Here is a 20,381-nt window from a genome sequence, read left to right as displayed (position 1 = left end):
TTTTTTTATTTCAAATATAGCTTATTTCAAGAAGAAATGCAACCTTTTAACGTTAAGGTGAAGTTTAAGTGGCTATTACATCTACAATGGGGTGAAAATCGTGATTTTTGAACATTTTGCTTGAATTTTTGCCAGGAATTGTTTATATCGATATTGCAGCCAAATTAAGAAGGATAGAAGTTGGGCGATAGAAGTACAATCGGTAGAGCGGTTAAAGAACTTCAATTTAATTGATAGAAACAATTTAGTTTAATATAATTTTTTAGGCTAAAATTAATAATAACACATTAAAAATTATCAACTTTTATTGCTTAAACTTCCAAAATGTTATTAATATCCTCTAATTTAGTTGTTCCACTACTAAATACCTGTACTAAATTTTCTCATCTTTCAAATGAAAGCATCAGAATCATCATCCGTGGCATACTTTTTAGTGTAGAGCCAGTTTGAGGCAACAGAGTCCGAAACAAAAAAAAGTCTCTGTCATTGACAGCATTGTTGAAATTCGAACATATGCGTAGGAAGATTTTTTTCATCAAACATGATCGACCATCACTTCCTGAGATATCTGGATAATTTTTTGACGTAGGACTACGTCTTTCATTTCTATACCGGGGTGTAAAATCAAAGTTTCGAAAACGAAAGCGTTACGCCGGAGACCGAGATTTTGAGTGTTAATAGCTGCTAAACAACTGAACGAAATGGTATGATAAACACTTCATTCGAAAGATAAAATGTCTACGCGTTCTATACTTGTTACTTTCTGATCCAAAAACTTGTTTCAATAGTCTTAAATTTGCTTTCAAAACAGGCTATTGAAATCACCAATCGGTATATAAGCGAGCGCCGCTCGGAAATCCACTCAGTTCTAATTGAACAGCAATTGGAGCATGTTGTCGCTGTTGTGGTGAAGCTCTTCATTTATCATGAAAGCGCGGATGAACGGTGTCACCAAGAGCCTGTTTGTGCACCTTAGGCCAGAAGGGAATCCATCAGGAGGAGAGTGATGCCACAAACGGTTCCCCGGGAAGATCTCGAAGCAGCCGCTACACACACACACACATACACGCGCGGAATTCTTTCCGTTTGGATGCCATTCAGCATCGAGAAAGATCCCGAAAATAATCTGCCAGTTCCTCTGGGATTTTAAAAATACATTCTTGTGAAAGAGTTCATTTGAATGTTTTCTATCCATGTAACACTGTGACCAATTATGTTTCAATCAAGTGCTATTAACAGGTGGTTATCGAGTTAGCATAAACCACTGGTGGACTTCCAGTATCGAGGAAAATGTGGAAATATCCAATCGTTACTGAAAATAATCTGCCAGTTCCTCTGGGAATTTAAAAATACATTCATGTGAAAGAGTTTATTTTAATGTTTTCTATCCATGTAACACTGTGATCAAATACATTTGGTTTTGTGATTTTTCAATCAATCGCAAATAACAGGATAGCTTCTGAAGATTATTTTTCTCCATCAGTAGGATATTTCCGTATCCAATATTGTATGCGCCCTCAATCGATTATTGCTCAGTCGCCGAAAGTTCCGAGCTCAGAGAGTTCATTCCCCTCTAGTTTGCCTTCCAAATTGCCATCGTAAACCACGCCTTCTCTCGATTCAATCACGCACTTAAGCGATATTCTGGTGGTGAGACGCATTCATTTTTCGTGGGGACATCGACAAGACAACATCGTTGCTGAGGGTGCTGGACGGCGAAGGATCGAGATCTGCTCTGAAACACATGCAGTTTGTTTGAAACTGTGAGGGAGCACAGAGAAGCCGATCCTTCAGGAGCAGAGAAGGTGACCATCGAAGCAGCCGCTACACATACACATACACGCACGGAATTCTTTCTGTTTGGATGCCATTCAGCATCGAGAAAGATCCGGAAAATAATCTGCCAGTTCCTCTAGGAATTTAAAAATACATTCATGTGAAAGAGTTCATTTGAATGTTTTCTATCCATGTAACACTGTGACCAAATATGTTTCAATCAAGTGCTATTAACAGATGGTTATCGAGTTAGCATTAACCACTGGTGGGCTTCCAGTATCGAGGAAAATGTGAAAATATTCAATCGTTACTGAAAATAATCTGCCAGTTCCTCTGGGTATTTAAAATTACATTCATGTGAAAGAGTTTATTTTAATGTTTTCTATCCATGTAACACTGTGACCAAATACATTTGGTTTTGTGATTTTTCAATCAATCGCAATTAACAGGATAGCTTCTGAAGACATTTCCGTATCCAATATTGGATGCATAAAATCTTGTGCCTCCAACGTAACGCTCTCGTTTTCGAAGTTCTCCAAATATTCATTCATTCAGAATGAATTCAGATTCAACTTCAAACAAATTATCTCTAAATCAACGATAGTCCTACGTCACCCTTGCGGTTATACCATAGATATAACCCACTTCCTGTTTTTTGTGAGAAAGGTGTTTTCTGACTTTAGGGGATGAATCAAAAATCAAATTCCTCTTTTATTTTCAAAAAAACGAAAAATGTATTTTAACGTGATCTTTTCATACAAAAAGATTTTGTCGCTTGAGAGAAAAACATTAGTTCTGATACTTCTGAACAAGCTTTTCCATCACACCAAAGTGTTACAATGGCTAAATTCTGCTGCTATAATTTTTGTCCCACATTCCTATGCATACAACGCACTGTAGGGGAGATGGGGTAAGACGGACATGTTAAGGAAAACTTCAATTGTATTTTTGGAAACTCATGTTTTCCAAAACTTAAAAGCAGTTTCTTACAGTTCAATGGTTACAGTTCAATGGTTTTCGAAAACAAGCCGAAAAGTAGAACATTTTTGTCGATCCGGGTATAATGGACATGTAGTGGGGGGATATGGACAGGTCAATTATATGCGAAGCGTAGAAGTTTATCGCTCGCAAGAGGAATAATTTCGCTCTCTCTCAGTGTTTGTGCATCCAGTAACTGAAATAGAACAAAAAGAGAAAGCAATATAAAAAAGAGTTGAATATTCTTCTCTCACTTTCCATCATGCATTGGATTTCATTATGGATGTGACTGTACATTTCAACCTCACCAGTGCAATTATTTCAATAATTTAAATTTACCACTTACGAATTAACTTTTCCGTACATACCTAATATCGCTTCTCTGTCAACTCACAAACCGAAATATAACCATCAGCGAATTCAATTTTGCAATTAAACCATTCAAAATGCTTAATATCGAAGCCGCAAAAATTAGATCCACACGCGGAATCATGTTTGATATTCGATTTTTGTTTCCCTATTTCTCTGTTGATCAGTTTTTTTTGTCATGGGATGGTTTAAATATTCTAGTATAACATGTAGAAGGGGTTCCCATCAACAGAAATTTGAAATTCATAATGCAACTATACAAATCAACCACCTGTCCATCATACCCCCACTGTCCGTCTTACCAGCGGTTCCCCTACGTTGTCTTGTGTGGGTGACTATTATGTTTAATACTGAGTACCGTGAACAGCATCGTATTGATTCGTGAACAGGTTCACTCGACATCAAGCTTCGTTTAGGAAAAGCATAAACTTTAGGAAAAGCATAAACTTTTGGTTGAGTCAAATATAAGATTAGCAAGGTTTCTTGCTGTGGCGGCTGAGAGCAGACAAACGACCACAATGAGTTAAAAGGTATTACTATACAGTTCTAGGGATCAAATAATAGATGAATAATTGAACTTGTATGAATTGTAATAATTCAAAAAAAATAAATCTTGGTATACGAAAACTTCGAAGTTTATCTAGAAAGTGTTAAACGAATCGTCGCAAAGTTCGGTAATGAGTGCTCTTTCGAGGATCTCAGCAGAAGTGGACGAAACCCCGGAACAAGTAATCCCGAATCGGGCTGAAAAGTTGTAAATTATATTCAGAAGAACAGGTTTGCATCTATCGGTTAAAGATAGAGTGCGCTATACTTTTTTATTGTTTCTTCTGGAAAGCTAAGGATTTTTACATAATATATTTCGATATCAGAGATACTATTTTTTTCGTTTTTGAGTTATTATTTTTCAAATTTAACATGTTTTAAGTCTTCGTTCAATATTCCTCTCTGACTAGACTAAACTATGCGACTAGAATTCAATATAAACGCAAGCGCGATATTTTTTCAAAGAAGGTTACTTTATTGGCTTCTATTTAATATGTCAATCATCTGAATCGATTCAGTAGTTCATATGTTATGATAGATGTGTTATGGATAGAAGAGGAAAAATGATTTTTCAAACCACCGGTTAACCTAAAAAAATCATATCTCAAAAACGAAAAAATGGCATCTTTGATATCGAGATATGTTATTCAAAAAATCCTCAGCTTTCAAGGAAAACATATAAAAAAAAATATAGCGCCCTCTAGTCCAAAGCCATGAAAACAATAAAAAACGACTACAATCAATACCTACGAAAATAAAATCCATTGTCTTTGCAAGTCCAATAGTTTTTAATAAAAGGCTCATTGGCTTTAATTCGATATGTCGATTTTCTAAATCGGTTCAGTGGTTCTAAAGTTATGAATTATTAAGAAAAGTCATTTTTGGGAGAAAATGTCTTTCAGTGAGAAATATGGTTAGGATAACGCTAGCGTTATTGAATGTTTCGTTTTGAGGTGCAGTTGTTTCGGACAAAATCATTCACTCATGGCGAATCACAGCAGGATACATCTGCTCATAAACGCGTCATCTTGTTTTATATTGCGTCATTTCGCCATTTGTTTTATTACACGAATTTGGGACAGAAACGACACTTTACCGGTTTAAACGCCCGAACGTGTCGAACGTTACCATTGTATGAAAATTCGCTTACACGGAAATTGTTATTTATAACATTATTTGCACGATTCCTGTGTTCGTGCCAGCCAGCATACAAGAGAGCGGCACAAGTGTGTCGCGCCCACGATTACCTGTTCCGCGGTTCGTTTTCGAGTACCTACCCATCCCACAGCGCAACTTTCGAGCGCACCGCTCTCCTTGACCTCGAAAGAAATTTTCGCAGTCTTCCCGCGCGATAAAATTTACCCAGCACTCCTTGAAATAGGTCAGTTTCGTTCCACACCTCATTTCGGTGAGCGCAATTCCCAGGCAAGCGAGGAGAACATCATCATCTGCACACACGAAGCCATCGAAGGTCGATTTGTTATGAGATAGTGACGGGAGCCGCAAAGAGCACACCGACGTTAAAGACAATTTCCAAAATCCAATTTTCGTCACGTATAAACCTTGTTTTGTTTACCTTTTTGTCTCCTTTTGTTATTGCTTTTTCACGAGTGTCGGATTACCATAAAGCTATTAAGAACTTGATCGAAATAACAATGAGGAGCCGAGATGGATCAAAATTGGCATGATCTCCAGCCGGCGGCCATCACGTGATCAGCATCCTCCAGGCAAGGAGCTGTAATTCGTGATGCCGCCTAGTCACTGATGCTGGTCCTGCTTTCAGGGCTAGTGTCTTCGTGTGGGCACGGCATTGTCGAGTGGAAAAAAAAGAGCACTCGCGTGCTTCGGCAGCGGAGAAAGCAGCGAAGGTAAAAGTAAATCGCTAAGTGGGTCACTTTACTTTCTTTCCGTGCTGCTCGTGCGGCATTCTTGCAATGGCTGACTGGATGGCTCAACGGGATTGTTGCAGCTAAAGACAATATATGTGCGGGTACTGTGAGTACAGTATGCATCGCCTGACAATCACAGTGAGATGCAAATTATGGGAGAGTTACGGGAATTTGATTGCTTCAATCATCGATTATCTGAAACGCTGATTCATGATTTTTTTGAAGCAAAAATACTACTGCAAATGTTTTTGGAATTTGTCATAAGTGAAATGCTGTATTTAATCTTCGTCTCAGGTGTAACACGATTTTTCTAAGTAATAAGCATAAATCATATATTTTTTTTTTATTATTCTTTTTACGATTCATTTTATTTTGTTATCTAATCGGTGCTACTTTATTAGCAATACTTTTGTAGGAGTGAATTTTCTTCTTTTTCAGTGAATTAAAATGGTGCCATTTGAATAAAGTTGTTAATATGAGCCGCAATGGGATCAATGGGGGGAAGTAGTCTACAATCCGAATTTTTAGCCTTACGTAATTTGTGCACCACGTTTTAAGCCAAGAGGCAAAAGAACTGAAAAAGTTTAAAACCTCTATAATTCAATACAACATCATCTTCTTTAATGGCGCTAACATTTCTGATAAACTTCATCGTCTTATCGTAGACATCTGCATCATTTTTGATAATCCATATAAATAAAAATGTAAGGCAAAATCTGTTGATAAGCGGAAAATCCGAAGAAGGTATGGTTCGATTTTAGCCTTCTTTATTTTGTTGTATTCGTCTTTTCCCGTAGATCAATTTAGTGGGAAGAAAAACCGGAAAATTTTCGGAAAACTCTGAAGGATGGTCTGAAAATTCGGAAAATTGAATTCCCACATGTTCGAAAATTACATCATAATAAGCGTTGTTAGTCCATTCGATGCTTGCACTATCGAAATTGATCTTTGTTCGTAAGTGGAAATGGATTTTCAGGTGAAATAACGCATTTCCATATCTTATATATATCTATATGAATGAAAATGTAAGGCAAAATCTGTTGGTAAGCGGAAAACCCGAAGAAGGTATGGTTCGATTTTAGCCTTCTTTATTTTGTTGTATTCGTCTCTTCCCGTAGATCAACATAGTGGAGAGAAAAATCGGAAAATTTTCGAAAAACTCTGAAGGAAGGTCGGGAAATTCGGAAAATTGAATTCCCACATGTTCGAAAATTACATCATAATAAGCGTTGTTAGTCCATTCGATGTTTGCGCTATCGAAATTGATCTTTGTTCGTAAGTGGAAATGGATTTTCAGGTGAAATAACGCATTTCAATATCTTATATATATCTATATGAATGAAAATGTAAGGCAAAATCTGTTGGTAAGCGGAAAACCCGAAGAAGGTATGGTTCGATTTTAGCCCTCTTTATTTTGTTGTATTCGTCTCTTCCCGTAGATCAACATAGTGGAGAGAAAAATCGGAAAATTTTCGAAAAACTCTGAAGGAAGGTCGGAAAATTCGGAAAATTGAATTCCCACATGTTCGAAAATTACATCATAATAAGCGTTGTTAGTCCATTCGATGTTTGCGCTATCGAAATTGATCTTTGTTCGTAAGTGGAAATGGATTTTCAGGTGAAATAACGCATTTCCATATCTTATATATATCTATATGAATGAAAATGTAAGGCAAAATCTGTTGGTAAGCGGAAAACCCGAAGAAGGTATGGTTCGATTTTAGCCTTCTTTATTTTGTTGTATTCGTCTCTTCCCGTAGATCAACATAGTGGAGAGAAAAATCGGAAAATTTTCGAAAAACTCTGAAGGAAGGTCGGGAAATTCGGAAAATTGAATTCCCACATGTTCGAAAATTACATCATAATAAGCGTTGTTAGTCCATTCGATGCTTGCACTATCGAAATTGATCTTTGTTCGTAAGTGGAAATGGATTTTCAGGTGAAATAACGCATTTCAATATCTTATATATATCTATATGAATGAAAATGTAAGGCAAAATCTGTTGGTAAGCGGAAAACCCGAAGAAGGTATGGTTCGATTTTAGCCTTCTTTATTTTGTTGTATTCGTCTCTTCCCGTAGATCAACATAGTGGAGAGAAAAATCGGAAAATTTTCGAAAAACTCTGAAGGAAGGTCGGAAAATTCGGAAAATTGAATTCCCACATGTTCGAAAATTACATCATAATAAGCGTTGTTAGTCCATTCGATGTTTGCGCTATCGAAATTGATCTTTGTTCGTAAGTGGAAATGGATTTTCAGGTGAAATAACGCATTTCCATATCTTATATATATCTATATGAATGAAAATGTAAGGCAAAATCTGTTGGTAAGCGGAAAACCCGAAGAAGGTATGGTTCGATTTTAGCCTTCTTTATTTTGTTGTATTCGTCTCTTCCCGTAGATCAACATAGTGGAGAGAAAAATCGGAAAATTTTCGAAAAACTCTGAAGGAAGGTCGGGAAATTCGGAAAATTGAATTCCCACATGTTCGAAAATTACATCATAATAAGCGTTGTTAGTCCATTCGATGCTTGCACTATCGAAATTGATCTTTGTTCGTAAGTGGAAATGGATTTTCAGGTGAAATAACGCATTTCAATATCTTATATATATCTATATGAATGAAAATGTAAGGCAAAATCTGTTGGTAAGCGGAAAACCCGAAGAAGGTATGGTTCGATTTTAGCCTTCTTTATTTTGTTGTATTCGTCTCTTCCCGTAGATCAACATAGTGGAGAGAAAAATCGGAAAATTTTCGAAAAACTCTGAAGGAAGGTCGGAAAATTCGGAAAATTGAATTCCCACATGTTCGAAAATTACATCATAATAAGCGTTGTTAGTCCATTCGATGTTTGCGCTATCGAAATTGATCTTTGTTCGTAAGTGGAAATGGATTTTCAGGTGAAATAACGCATTTCCATATCTTATATATATATATATATCTATATGAATGAAAATGTAAGGCAAAATCTGTTGGTAAGCGGAAAACCCGAAGAAGGGATGGTACGATTTTAGCCTTCTTTATTTTGTTGTCGTCTCTTCCCGTAGCTCAATATAAGGGAGAGAAAAACCGGAAAATTTTCGGAAAGCTCTGAAGTTTTGTTTTGAAAATGTTGTGCGGGATGGATACCGAGAGAATAAATATGATTTTGCACACCCACATTAAAAATCTGGCGTGGTCAGATACTAAAATTGGTAAGCCGCTGAAAGGAACTGAATCGTTTACATGAACATGCAACTGTTGTTCCGATGGATCAGAGAATGCGTCATAGTGGAACATACGATCGGAGGCTGAGGCTGAAGATATTGAGATAATTAACGCAAATACGGGGCTCTCGGACTGCGTCCTCGCCCCAAACCCAACTCTAATCAAAGTAACATCCAGACAATCCATATGTGAAAAGGTTATCGTAATGTTGTGCCTGCAAGCAACTAAATGCTGAGGCAAAATGTGGTGGCCGAGAGACGCGCTCAAAAATTGTACAAAAAGGTTTTGACGAAGTATGAAGTATGCATACTGATGGACGAAACGTACGTGAAGATGGATTTTGGACAAGCCTGAAATGATATAAGACCACTGCTAGAGGAGGTGTTCCTAGTAAATTCAAGATCGTTGTCGCCGATAAAGTGCTTGATTTGACAAGGGATTTGCAGTTGTAGGCATAAAACCAAGGTTTTCATCACAAACATGACAATGGAGTGGAAAATGTATAGCCTGTGCTTCAGTGGTACCGTGGCAATGGGATCGATTACATTGAAAAAAAATATTGTGAAGCGGAATTGAAGAAGGGTTCAAAATGATTCAGGATGCTGCAGATATAAAGAGATAAAATATAATAAAATGGCCGCTGAGGTTGACCAACAGAGAGTCTAATCTTTGATAGAGGTATCCGAAGAAGAGTACGAAAATTGATCGAATCTGTAACGAAATTGTCAATATTGTTTTCTGAAAGAACAATAAATTTTCTATACATCCTTTCCATGCCAAACCGATATAGTGGTTCTCAGATTTCCATGAAAAGTGGTAGTTTTGTTCTTTATAGCAAAATATTAGACCCGTATTTTTTGTTTTTTCGTTAGGGTGACCACTTCCATTTTAGGGTGGTCCGAAAAATAAAAAAAATCAATTGATTGTAGTTGTTTTTTGTTGTTTTCATGGCTTTGGACTTGAGGGTACTATATTTTTTTTATGTTTTTCCCTGAAAGCTGAGGATTTTTACATAAAATGTCTCGATATCAGAGATGCTATTTTTTTCGTTTTTGAGATATGATTTTTCAAAATTAACCGATGGTCCAAAAAATCATTTTTCTCCTTTTATCCAAAAATTCATAACATTTGAACTACTGAATCGATGTAGATGATCGACATATTAAATTGAAGCCAAAAAGCGAAAAGCTAATAAGCTTCTTTGAAAAAATATCACACGTGTGGGACTGGATTCTAGCCACATAGGTCTAGTCTACTCACATAGGAATATTGAACTATGAAAAACTGACTCAATCAATAATAACAAAAACGAAAATCCAAAATTTTCCCAACAGTAATATTTTTTCAAAGACTAACTAACTCATAAGCTTCATTTCAATATGTCGATCATCTAAATCGGTCTAATAGTTCAGAAGTTATATTTTTTTGTTATGGAAAAAAGGTGAAAAATTTGTTTTTTTGAACCATACAACTTTAGAAAATCATATCTCAAACACGAAAAAATAGCATCTCTGATATCAAGATATGTTATGTGAAAAATCCTCAGCTTTCAAGTAAAAATATAAAATATATAGCGCCCCCTAGTCGAAAGCCATGAAAACAACAAAAAACGATACAATCGATAATTACGAAAACAAAATCCAACTTTTTTTTTGCTGGTTCAATATTTTATAATAATAGAATAGCTCATTGACTTCAATTTAATATGTCGATCACCTAAACGGTTCAGGGGTTCAAAAGTTGTGAATTTAAAAAAAAGTAATTTTCGGGAAAAAGTGGAAATAATTGGTTTTTCGAACCACTTTAAAATGGAAATGGTCACCCTAACGAAAAAATAAAAAATACGGGTCTAATGTTTTGTGATAAAAATCAAAATTACCACTTTTCACGAAAATCTGAGAACCGGAATATCGGTTTGGCATGGAATGGCTGTATATTAGGGTGCCAATGAAAATGGCCATCTCTAAATTCAAAAAGTTACCTAATAAAAAATGTTCACCACCTCGAAAAAAAAAACACCCAATGCCGAATTTCAGCTTAATCGGACTTAAGGGAGAGTGGCGCAAAGCGGTCAAAGTTTGAGTTTTTTGAAAATCGAAAAATCACTCAAGGGGGGAGTAAAGGAAATCTGGGTTTTCGAAAAAAAATTTTTGATGCCAAATGTCTTAAAATTGCATGAAACGTCGAGATCCAGTGTCATCTGGAAAATTTTTTTTGTCAAAAATCGACATTCTGGGATTTTTTTTTTCGAAGTACGGAACGAAAAGTATGGTTTTGGGTGCCAATAAAAATAGTTATCTCGATTTTTCATTCGGAACTTGCTACGAAATGTTGATATGCATGATAATATACCCTATGCAGAATATTAGCTCATTCGGGCTTAATTTTTTTTGAAAAACGAAAAATATTTTTCAAAAAACTCAAACTTTGACTGCTTTGAGCCACTCTCCCTTAAGTCCGATTAAGCTGAAATTCGGCGTAGGGTGTTTTTTCGAGGTGGTGAACATTTTTTATGAGGTAACTATTTGAAATTAGAGATGGCCATTTTCATTGGCACCCTAATATGTATATTGTATAAAGTCAACAATGCTTACGAGCGATTCAATCATACAGAAACATTCTCCATCTAACAGTTTGAGAGTTCATTTCCTCCAGTCGAACATTGATAACTTTTCTGGAGCTTTCTGAAGCTGTGAGCAAACGTATGTATAAATGATACCAGAGAAGATGAAGCATCACAATGTTGGCAGACAACTGCTGGACGCATCAGAGACACCTTTCAGATAGTAATCTATATTTCCAATAAAAGTGGTGTTTTACGACAAAACGGAGATCATTTCCAGATAAAAAAAAACACCCGTAAACATAAAGAATATTCGAATAACTGCAACATCTCTTATAGAATTGGTCTTACAGACCTGCGTTATTGGTGCAATTTCACAATAACGGAGAGCAACTACGAGATGTATAATCAATCGAAGCAGAAGCTTAAAGTTAAACTCTGCTCGATTGAATAATGAATAGAATGTAGATGGTATACTTACTTCTAAACAAATGAATGAACAGATAAATTAAGAGCTATTCTTCATTTTCCCAACATATAAGCCATCATCATTTAATAACTCGAAAGAATGACTTGTCTCAGGCGGTAACCTATGATTAGAACCAATTTTCAAATTCTCTCAAAGACCTTAAGAGACTTTATTCGGAAAATACGATGCGTGCTGTATAACATATCATTTGAATGTCATCGAATATTCTATCTCGGACTCTCTGCGACAAGATACCGTGGTTTATTGCGAATCAATTATATCCGATATTAATTGCGAATAACGAAAAGCACCCTTGAAGAATTTTAAACACAAATAAGGAGTGTTCATTTCAAATCATAAACATTCGGCTATCGTGTTGATGTTGGAGTCGACAATCCATTAGGCTAACCATAGTATTATTTTAATCTCGGAGATGTCGTAAAATATTACCTTCTCACAACAAATTCAAAGAAAAACATTTTTTTCATATCCTTGTTCTTTTCGAAAGTTTCGCGACTCGCAACAGAAAAATTAGTTTTCAACGTCTCTCAGTTTCCGTTCATTTGTTTGTTTTTTAAAATGAGGTTGCATTCTTGCGAACATAAAAAAATCTTCTATATGTAACATTAATCAAGATCCTCACCCCAACTGTTGTTGAGATTTTTTGAGGCGAAAAATCAATTCTTTCGGAAGTGAAGTAAAGCTGTTGCCGCGGCTCATGAGTTGCTAAACCTAATATGTAGAATACAAGTCCCTGGTGTCGGTGGTAGGCACTGAACGTGGCAGACCGAAACAACCAACGAAAAAAGCGACGGAATGAAAACTAGAAGTAAAATATATCTGTGATACAACCACAAGGTAGACGTAAGACTACCGCTGGCTCTGGAATCATTTGTTTGAAATTACATGTGAATCAATTCTCAATGAATGTATAAATTAATATTTTTAAAGATTGCTGAAAATTTTCCTTGTCAGTGTGTTAGTGGATGAGTATGAGTATAAAATTGTTAATGTAATTGTTGATTAAGTTTTGATACATAATTCTCTTTTGTTCTCGTGAGAATAGTACACGGGAGTTTTCATGACCACTCCACGCGGAAGCAGAATAGAAACTGATGCTCTTGGATACGATTGCATCACAGGAACCAAATATGCAAATCTCCCATCGCTCTAGCGCATTTACAAGCGAACATTCCTTCTCGACCATTCCATTCGAAAGCAAAACCGAAACTAAATCGATGCCTTCCTTCCTTCGTTGTTTGTTTTATAGAAATTTTAAACTTTTGCAGTTCATTAGTCTCTAGCCCTGAGAAGGAAATGTGGAAATAAAACTACTCCATTACTTCTCCTTCACGTGTCTTAGTAAAGACCATCCATTCCAGCTCGACGCTCATCGGCAACGATGTTGCTCCGATGACCACCACACGAGAAGTGCAATGGATTGCTTATTCTTCTTCTTTTTGGCTTTGAGAGACTGTATACTTTTCAGTTCATTCACCTCCAGTGAAATGGATTGCCTAGCTGGTATCCGCTTATATACAGTTTGGTGTTATTTCGAAAGTCCGTTTTCAAAGCAATTTTTAAGCTATTGAAACATGTCATAAGGTCAATTATTAACAATCATATGACGAATTTCATGCCAACTCGTCTTAGGAGTTGCCAGCACCATCTCAGATAGCAGTGAAACGTTGTGGGTGTAAAGACATGGGTCATTTAAGCAACTTTGAATACTTGAAATATTCGAACAAGAATTAGACTACTTTTTGAAAAAAGCCAAATTTTTTTTTCTCAACTTTTTACAAAAAATTATAACATAAAAACTATCATACCTACAAAATTCTTGTCAAAGAATTAAATGTAGGAAATCTTTTAAATTTTTACAAAAAAAATACCAAACATTTTTGGAAAAAAATTCCGCTGACAAAAAAGTTATTTAAAAAATTAAAATTCATTATTCTCAAAAATGCATTTTTTTTTTAAATTCCCAAAAAAATATATATGAATAGCCCTTACAATTTCCAACATGTCAATACATCGGAAGATGGGTACTTTTACAGGAAAAATGTTTTTCGAACAACAACTTTTTCATATTTTCTTTGAAAAAAATACAACTTATCATAATTTTGTTTAAATTCAAGATAGCGATATAATGCATGCGACAAAGTTTTAGATCTTGTTAAAATATAAACTTTTGTCGATGATATCAACTTTCTATCTTTTATAGTTTTTGGAATATAAGTCATTTTTGCATGAAGACTCCTGAAAACATAATGTTTTGCTCGTAACTTTTTTGTGTGTAAATTCTCACGTTTGTCATGTTCTTGACATGATTCTAAATAGAGAAAAGTTAGCAGAGCATTTAAAATGCGATAATTTATACATAAAAATGTAACGAATTGAACATTAATAGAATTTTTTCAAAGTAAAACATTTGCCCATCGTCCGATGTATGGAAAACTTGTTGGATTTTTTTTATCTATTTTTTCAGAGTTTTGAAAGCTTATGTTTTCGAGAAAATAAGTTTTAATTTTCAAAATATTTTTTTTTTCAATGAAATTTTTTTCCAAAAAATTCTTTGGTAATTTTTAATGAAAACCAAAATAATTTCCTACATTCCATTCTTTGACTAAAATGTTGTAGCTCTGATAGATTTTTTGTAGGTTTCTATTTAAATTTTGGGTTTTTCAATTTTTTTTCGAAAAATCTACAAAAAAGTTGGTCACAGAATGAAATGTAGGAAATTATTAGGTTTTCATTAAAAATTAACTCTTGGATATTTTGTATTTCGAATGAAAAAAAAGCTTATCATACCCCTCCGTTTAGCCGACAAAGAGTTATTAAAGTCCAAAACCTTGCACTCCGAGCGTCACGCTCTCATTCTAGAAGCTTTTAACTTACATCTCGGTACAGGAATGAAAGACGCAGCCCTTACATCAAAACATCTATTCTTCTTTTTTCTTTGTTTTTGAGAAGCTTTAAACTTTGCAGTTCATTCGCCTCTAGGAGACATCTATGCTCTCGACATCCAACATCATTCGATAAATTTCAATTATTTTTTTCTTCCAGCTGAATTAAAAACATCACTCTTCCTGCAAGTACTGATTGATCAATACGAAATTAATTGAAACGTTCTTGTATAAAACTTGGAGTGATGGAAACATAAGTCATCAGAGCCAAACTGGCCAAGTGTTGTAGGATCGTGATGCACGTTTTTTTGTGTAGGCATAAAAAATTATGCGATATTTTTTCACTATGCAGCAAATTATGTCTAATTCAGAATCACCACGTTTGCGAAAAAATTGGCAAGCTCTAAATGGTTGTTGAACGATCCATTTTAACACATTGCGGACCGCTCACGAGTTTTCTCGTGTTTCGCGTTTCGTCTGTTACGGATGGATCACGAAATAACCCGTGTTTTCTACACTTGAAGGTGCAATCCTTGGTTTGCCAAGAATCTAACAAGGCCTACCGGTGGCTCGCCTTCGTCTCATCCACATCGAAGGAAACGATCTCATTCGTGGAATCCGAACAAATGGAACGTTCAAGTTTGCCCCAAAACGTGCGGTCCTTAATATGGTCAATTTAGAACCAACGCATAAAAAAAAAGTTTTCACGCGTATATCTTTTTCATGTATCGAATAATGTTATGTAAAACCGTATGTTTCTTCTTAAGCTGAAACTCGAAAACAAGTTCTATATTTCCTCATAGATACCTTATTTCCTACGATATCAATTTCGAAGCGCTTGTCATCGTAGCGCACGTGATGCCCGATAATGGGTCATTGTCACCATTGAAGCCATCGGTGTGTTAAACGAACATCCATCGAATTGACTCCCGTGCTATGATATGATCAGCCTCAAGCGATGTATCGCTCTCGAGTTGTATGACCAAGAGCCGATCAACTGCTGCTCAACAAAGAACCGAACCAACTGAGATTACATCGTGAGATAATATTTGTTGTTTACCTGGATATAACGCAATAACAAGTGTGTGCCGTTTTGTTTTTGTTTTTCGGCTGGCTCGAAACAGTAATAACGTGATGTAGTGGTTGACTCACACTGCGCCTCGTGTGTTGGTCACTTTGTGGCCGGCTTGTCCCGTTACGACCGTGAGCATAAGTGAATGACTCGAAAACATTGACAACATCGGACCTGTTTTATGAGCGGGGGAATGTTGGTTGAAGCGCAATGATACACATTCTAGCAACCCGTTCGCGTTGTTTGGATCAGTGATGGATTATGATTGCGGCATCGTGCGAATTTATCAAATGATTTACGCAATGTTATGGTGTTATAACTGATGTAAGCTTTTTATTTTATTTTTTTCAGTGTCACTGGGTCGTAATCTGCGACATTTGCCTTGTGTGGTGCGAAGTTCTGGTGCAGAAGGAATCTGCATGTTTGCGATAGATTGTTTCAAAGCCAATGGTACCCATCTGGGCGTCTGTATCGATAAGATCTTCTTCGGGTCCTGTTGTCAGGTGCATGTAAGTTCTCTATACATTCCAGATTTAACCCTTTAGTTGTCTTAATCCTAAATTCATCGATACAGGATGACAGTTTACTGTTCAATCACGAAATCACGGACAACAGCATAGACCAAAATCATAGTTCTGGAATGCTGTATCAGCATTTTCCTTCTGTGATGGATAATAGTAACAGAAAGCCTCCACTGACTGAGACACGGTTACCTACTGTAACGATGCCTAAAAATGTAACAAGGTACGAGCTGGTCAGCACATCATCCACGACAACACATCGAACGACTGTAAACCGAAGAAACTCAACCACAACGTTAGTAACAACAACCACCAAACCAGTTTTGAAAGATGAAATCCCAACTTCTACTGAATACCAGGAGTTTTCCACGTTTCAATACGTTCAAAGCAGCAAGAATCCAGATCATAGCACTACAGAAGCGAATCGTCCAACAGCTATCAAACCTGTTGATAAGAATACTTCCAGAAAGCCACCAGTCCGAAACAGTACCAAACCTTACAGGACGAGGAGACCGACACCAAATCGGAACGGTACAAGAAGACCCATCGTTCAGACCACAACTCCAAAGGTAACCATCACAACACTGCCGGAAGTCAAAGTAGATAGCACCAGTAGGGTATCGGTAACTCGTCGTCCGACCACCACGACGGAATCAACATCCAGTGCCACCAACGCTTCAACCGCAAGTTCTACAACCGTTCGACGAACTACTATAAGTTCCAGGAAGCCTACTACAACTTCTCCAGTGGAAGAAATCCCTGTGGCGATAAACGCTGAAAAGCCGGCTGTCTCGATTGCACCTTTGACACGACCAACTATTAAACGGAGGCCTACAACACAGACAACGATAGCGGAGCCGGAAACCACAATGGCTCCTCGACCTCGGCCAGTTCCCACTTCTGCAATCGTAACAGTAGCGGCCACTTCATTGGATCATCTAATAGAGGATCTCGTGACCACAACTATTCTTCATACTTCTTCTCCTGAAAGTACAACGCAAGCGAATGTAACAATTACTGTTCCCGTTACAACGATTAGAGTAACGGAAACAGATAAGCCCACATCGACTGTAGCATCGTCAACTCGCCGATCAACGACAACTACGAAGCCCACCACCACCACTACGACTCCAGTATCAACAACATCGACTAGTACGACAACTGTAACCAGAAAACCAACAACTACCTCTACCACATTATCAAGTAGAAGACCAACTACTACAAGTGCGACGACGACGACGACGACAACTAGAAAGCCCACCACTTCAACTACCAACACGACGACAAAAAAACCGACAAGTACTACCACTACTACAACGAGGCAACCAACAACAACTTCTACCGCCACTACAACAAGGAAACCAACTACCACAACTACTGGCACTACAACAAAATCGACTACGCCTACAACCGCCAAAATAACCACCACAACAACCCCGAAAACAACAACCGTCGCAAGAATTACACCCCCAGCAGAAGTCGATTATCGGCCAGAGACATCCCAGACGCACCACCAGCTGGACGAGACTACTGCGGGATTTGGTTTAGTTACCTGGACCAGCATAGTCGACAACGGTGTTAACGATAGACTCCAAGCAGAGCAAGGTAAGAATGGTTTTCTTTTCACTCATAGCACATTTACCACCCGTCAATAACCACACAGAGTAACTAAATTCATTCATTCGTCAGCATCAACAGGTCCTACTACTTCCAACAGTTGGATTCTGATTCATACACTAACCCCCGAAGAAGTGTTCAGCACCAGTAGTAATCAAACTAATAATTTATCCATCGAACAATCATCATCCGCCACATTGACAGAGCATGTGTCACCAATGCTTTCGCCGGACATAATTTTGCCACCCATTGAATCACTGCTACCCGAAGCAGCTTACATTTACACGATACAAGATGAGACTAACGATACCCAATCCGGGTCGCTTACCTTAGACTCCCAAACTACTACCACATCAACGACAGAGGTCACCTCCAATGCTTCCACTGATACAGTGGAAGAACCTTTCACAACCATAACTAGTGCTTCGACCATTGGTGAAATAGCAACCGATATTATCAACGCTGATACAACGACCACATCAACAACGACATCAACGACGACACCAACAACAGCAAAAACCTCATCTAGCTCAGCAACATCCTCATCAAGCGTAACATCGATGGCAACATCATCCCTAGCAACATTGACGATCCCGACGACGATAGCAGAGAGTTCGACGAAGACCGTTGAGCCCAGTTCTACAACAGAAGGCCTGCGTGAAGTTGTCAGTAGCTCAACGGCTTACAGTACGACGAGTGGTACAACTGAGAGTACCCAAAAAACATCTACGACTGTTACTGTTGCTGGCACCACTACATCTCTATCATCAACCACTGAAAACATGACCACAAGCGCAAGCACTGACCCAACGAAATTGATTAGTAGCAGCACTCTTACCGATTCCACGACCCCACAAATCGTTCTAACGACTACTCAACAACAGCCGAGCTCAGCTATTCACACCAGCACTGTTTCAGTACCTGCCACCACAGAACAGGAAGCTCCATTGGGTAATGCGTCTCACGAGCTGATAGCTTTTTTGTGTATTTCCTCACCTCTGTCTCATCTATCCGTAACTAACCTACCGGTCACATGAATGTTACTAACGTTCTGTTTTTCCACGCAAACAGCTACCTCCAGCAGCATACCTGAAATTTCAGTCGAAATATCAGGTCCGACCTCACCCTCGTCCGAGGAATCGTACACCACGCAAACTGCAACCGCAGAACTTTCCACCGTCGAATACGTAACGGACATCACGGTCGAAGAGAGCGGCTCGGTGGAGGAGGGCAGTGGTAGCGAGGAGGAATCCGGCGAAGAGGAGGAAGAAGCTTCGTATAGCTCGGAGAGTTATGAATCAACTTCCGAACTCATCCAATCCTCAACCCCGGAGCCAACGGAGCAGGACAAATTTATCAACACCACAACCGTGACGGCCGGGTCGGGGATTGCCGTTACCACCCCGGAGAGTACCACTATGATAACCCTGACCACGCTCAACATTACCGGTTCGATGCAATCGATAGCGTCTATGTTTAACATCAGCAGCAGCACCGGCATGCCGGTTCGGTTTCCCGAGGGCAACACTACCACTGGCGCTACCAACGCTACCACACCCGATAGCATCACGATGTCGCCCGATTTCATTACCACCTCGACCGTACCCTCGCTGGAAGGCATCGACTATCGTGCCGGTAAGTTCGATCGTTGTTTTTATCCTTTCAACTATCATGTTTTCTCGTGTTTTTGTATCTTTCTGACGATAAAGCGAACGTTGTTCGCAATCGAAACCTTTTTCTTGAATTGGAATAGTTTTCCCTTAAATTGAAACGTCACGCACTCAAACGCCGTGTTTCGCCGAAGACCCGTTCCTGACATTGCGCACATTTTTTTTTTCATCTCCCTCCATCCTCTCTGCCGTGTGATATCGGCTATCGCTCATCTGCTCTGTAGGCGTTGTTGGGCAGGTTTTCTGTTTCTCCTTCGATCACGAACACGCACCGGCATACTCTTTGTCTTCATGAAGACAGTGGTAACCACGGCATAGGCCCAGATCTCATTCGCTTATGAGACAGCGCGCTGTTTCGTAATGGAGCATCTTCTCCGAGCAAGTATTGCGGTTGTAAAAATATAACATAAATAATTGATAATAGCGTAAAACAATTCCAACCTTGAGCAGCAAGTTCAATGCTCAACGGTTGAACGTCGTGACCATGTCCAATGTGTATGGGATGTTCGAAAGCCAGGTGCACCAAGGACTGGTGCTGGCAGTGCGGTAATCGGTTTGTTTTTGTAAATTGTAGATGCTGCGGTTATGGTGAACGATGGGGAACTGATTGAATCCTTTAGGAACATCACTAGATAGTGTAATCGAAAATGATTCTGGCTGGAGAGAAAGGAAGAAGTGAAAAACCATTTTCATCTTTTAAATTCGAAATTGTCAGGCCATGGTATCCACACCACATCCAATGTTATGCGTTTGCTCAACCATCGTTATTTTGTATCCTCCTGTTTGACGAATCCCC

The 20,381-nt window shown here is 38.0% G+C and overlaps 1 protein-coding gene across 3 annotated transcripts in view; it reads left to right on the top strand.

Annotated features, from left to right (window-relative positions):
* Positions 1-20,381, top strand: part of LOC129777870 (serine proteinase stubble) — a 146,552-nt gene that overhangs the window by 107,560 nt on the left and 18,611 nt on the right. The window contains exons 4-7 of one of the 3 annotated variants that reach the window (XM_055784436.1): positions 16,129-16,286; positions 16,352-17,903; positions 17,997-18,866; positions 18,987-19,550. In XM_055784436.1, the coding sequence (XP_055640411.1) occupies positions 16,129-16,286; positions 16,352-17,903; positions 17,997-18,866; positions 18,987-19,550 (3,144 nt within the window). Of the gene's footprint in view, positions 1-16,128; positions 16,287-16,351; positions 17,904-17,987; positions 18,867-18,986; positions 19,551-20,381 lie in introns of all 3 variants that reach the window. The other 2 variants (XM_055784435.1, XM_055784437.1) reach the window with 2 other exon arrangements.

Source organism: Toxorhynchites rutilus, chromosome 3 (assembly GCF_029784135.1).
Source record: "Toxorhynchites rutilus septentrionalis strain SRP chromosome 3, ASM2978413v1, whole genome shotgun sequence".
Lineage (NCBI taxonomy): Eukaryota > Metazoa > Arthropoda > Insecta > Diptera > Culicidae > Toxorhynchites > Toxorhynchites rutilus.
The sequence above is the reverse complement of the archived record's forward strand: the minus strand, read 5'-3'. Positions and strand labels throughout refer to the sequence as shown.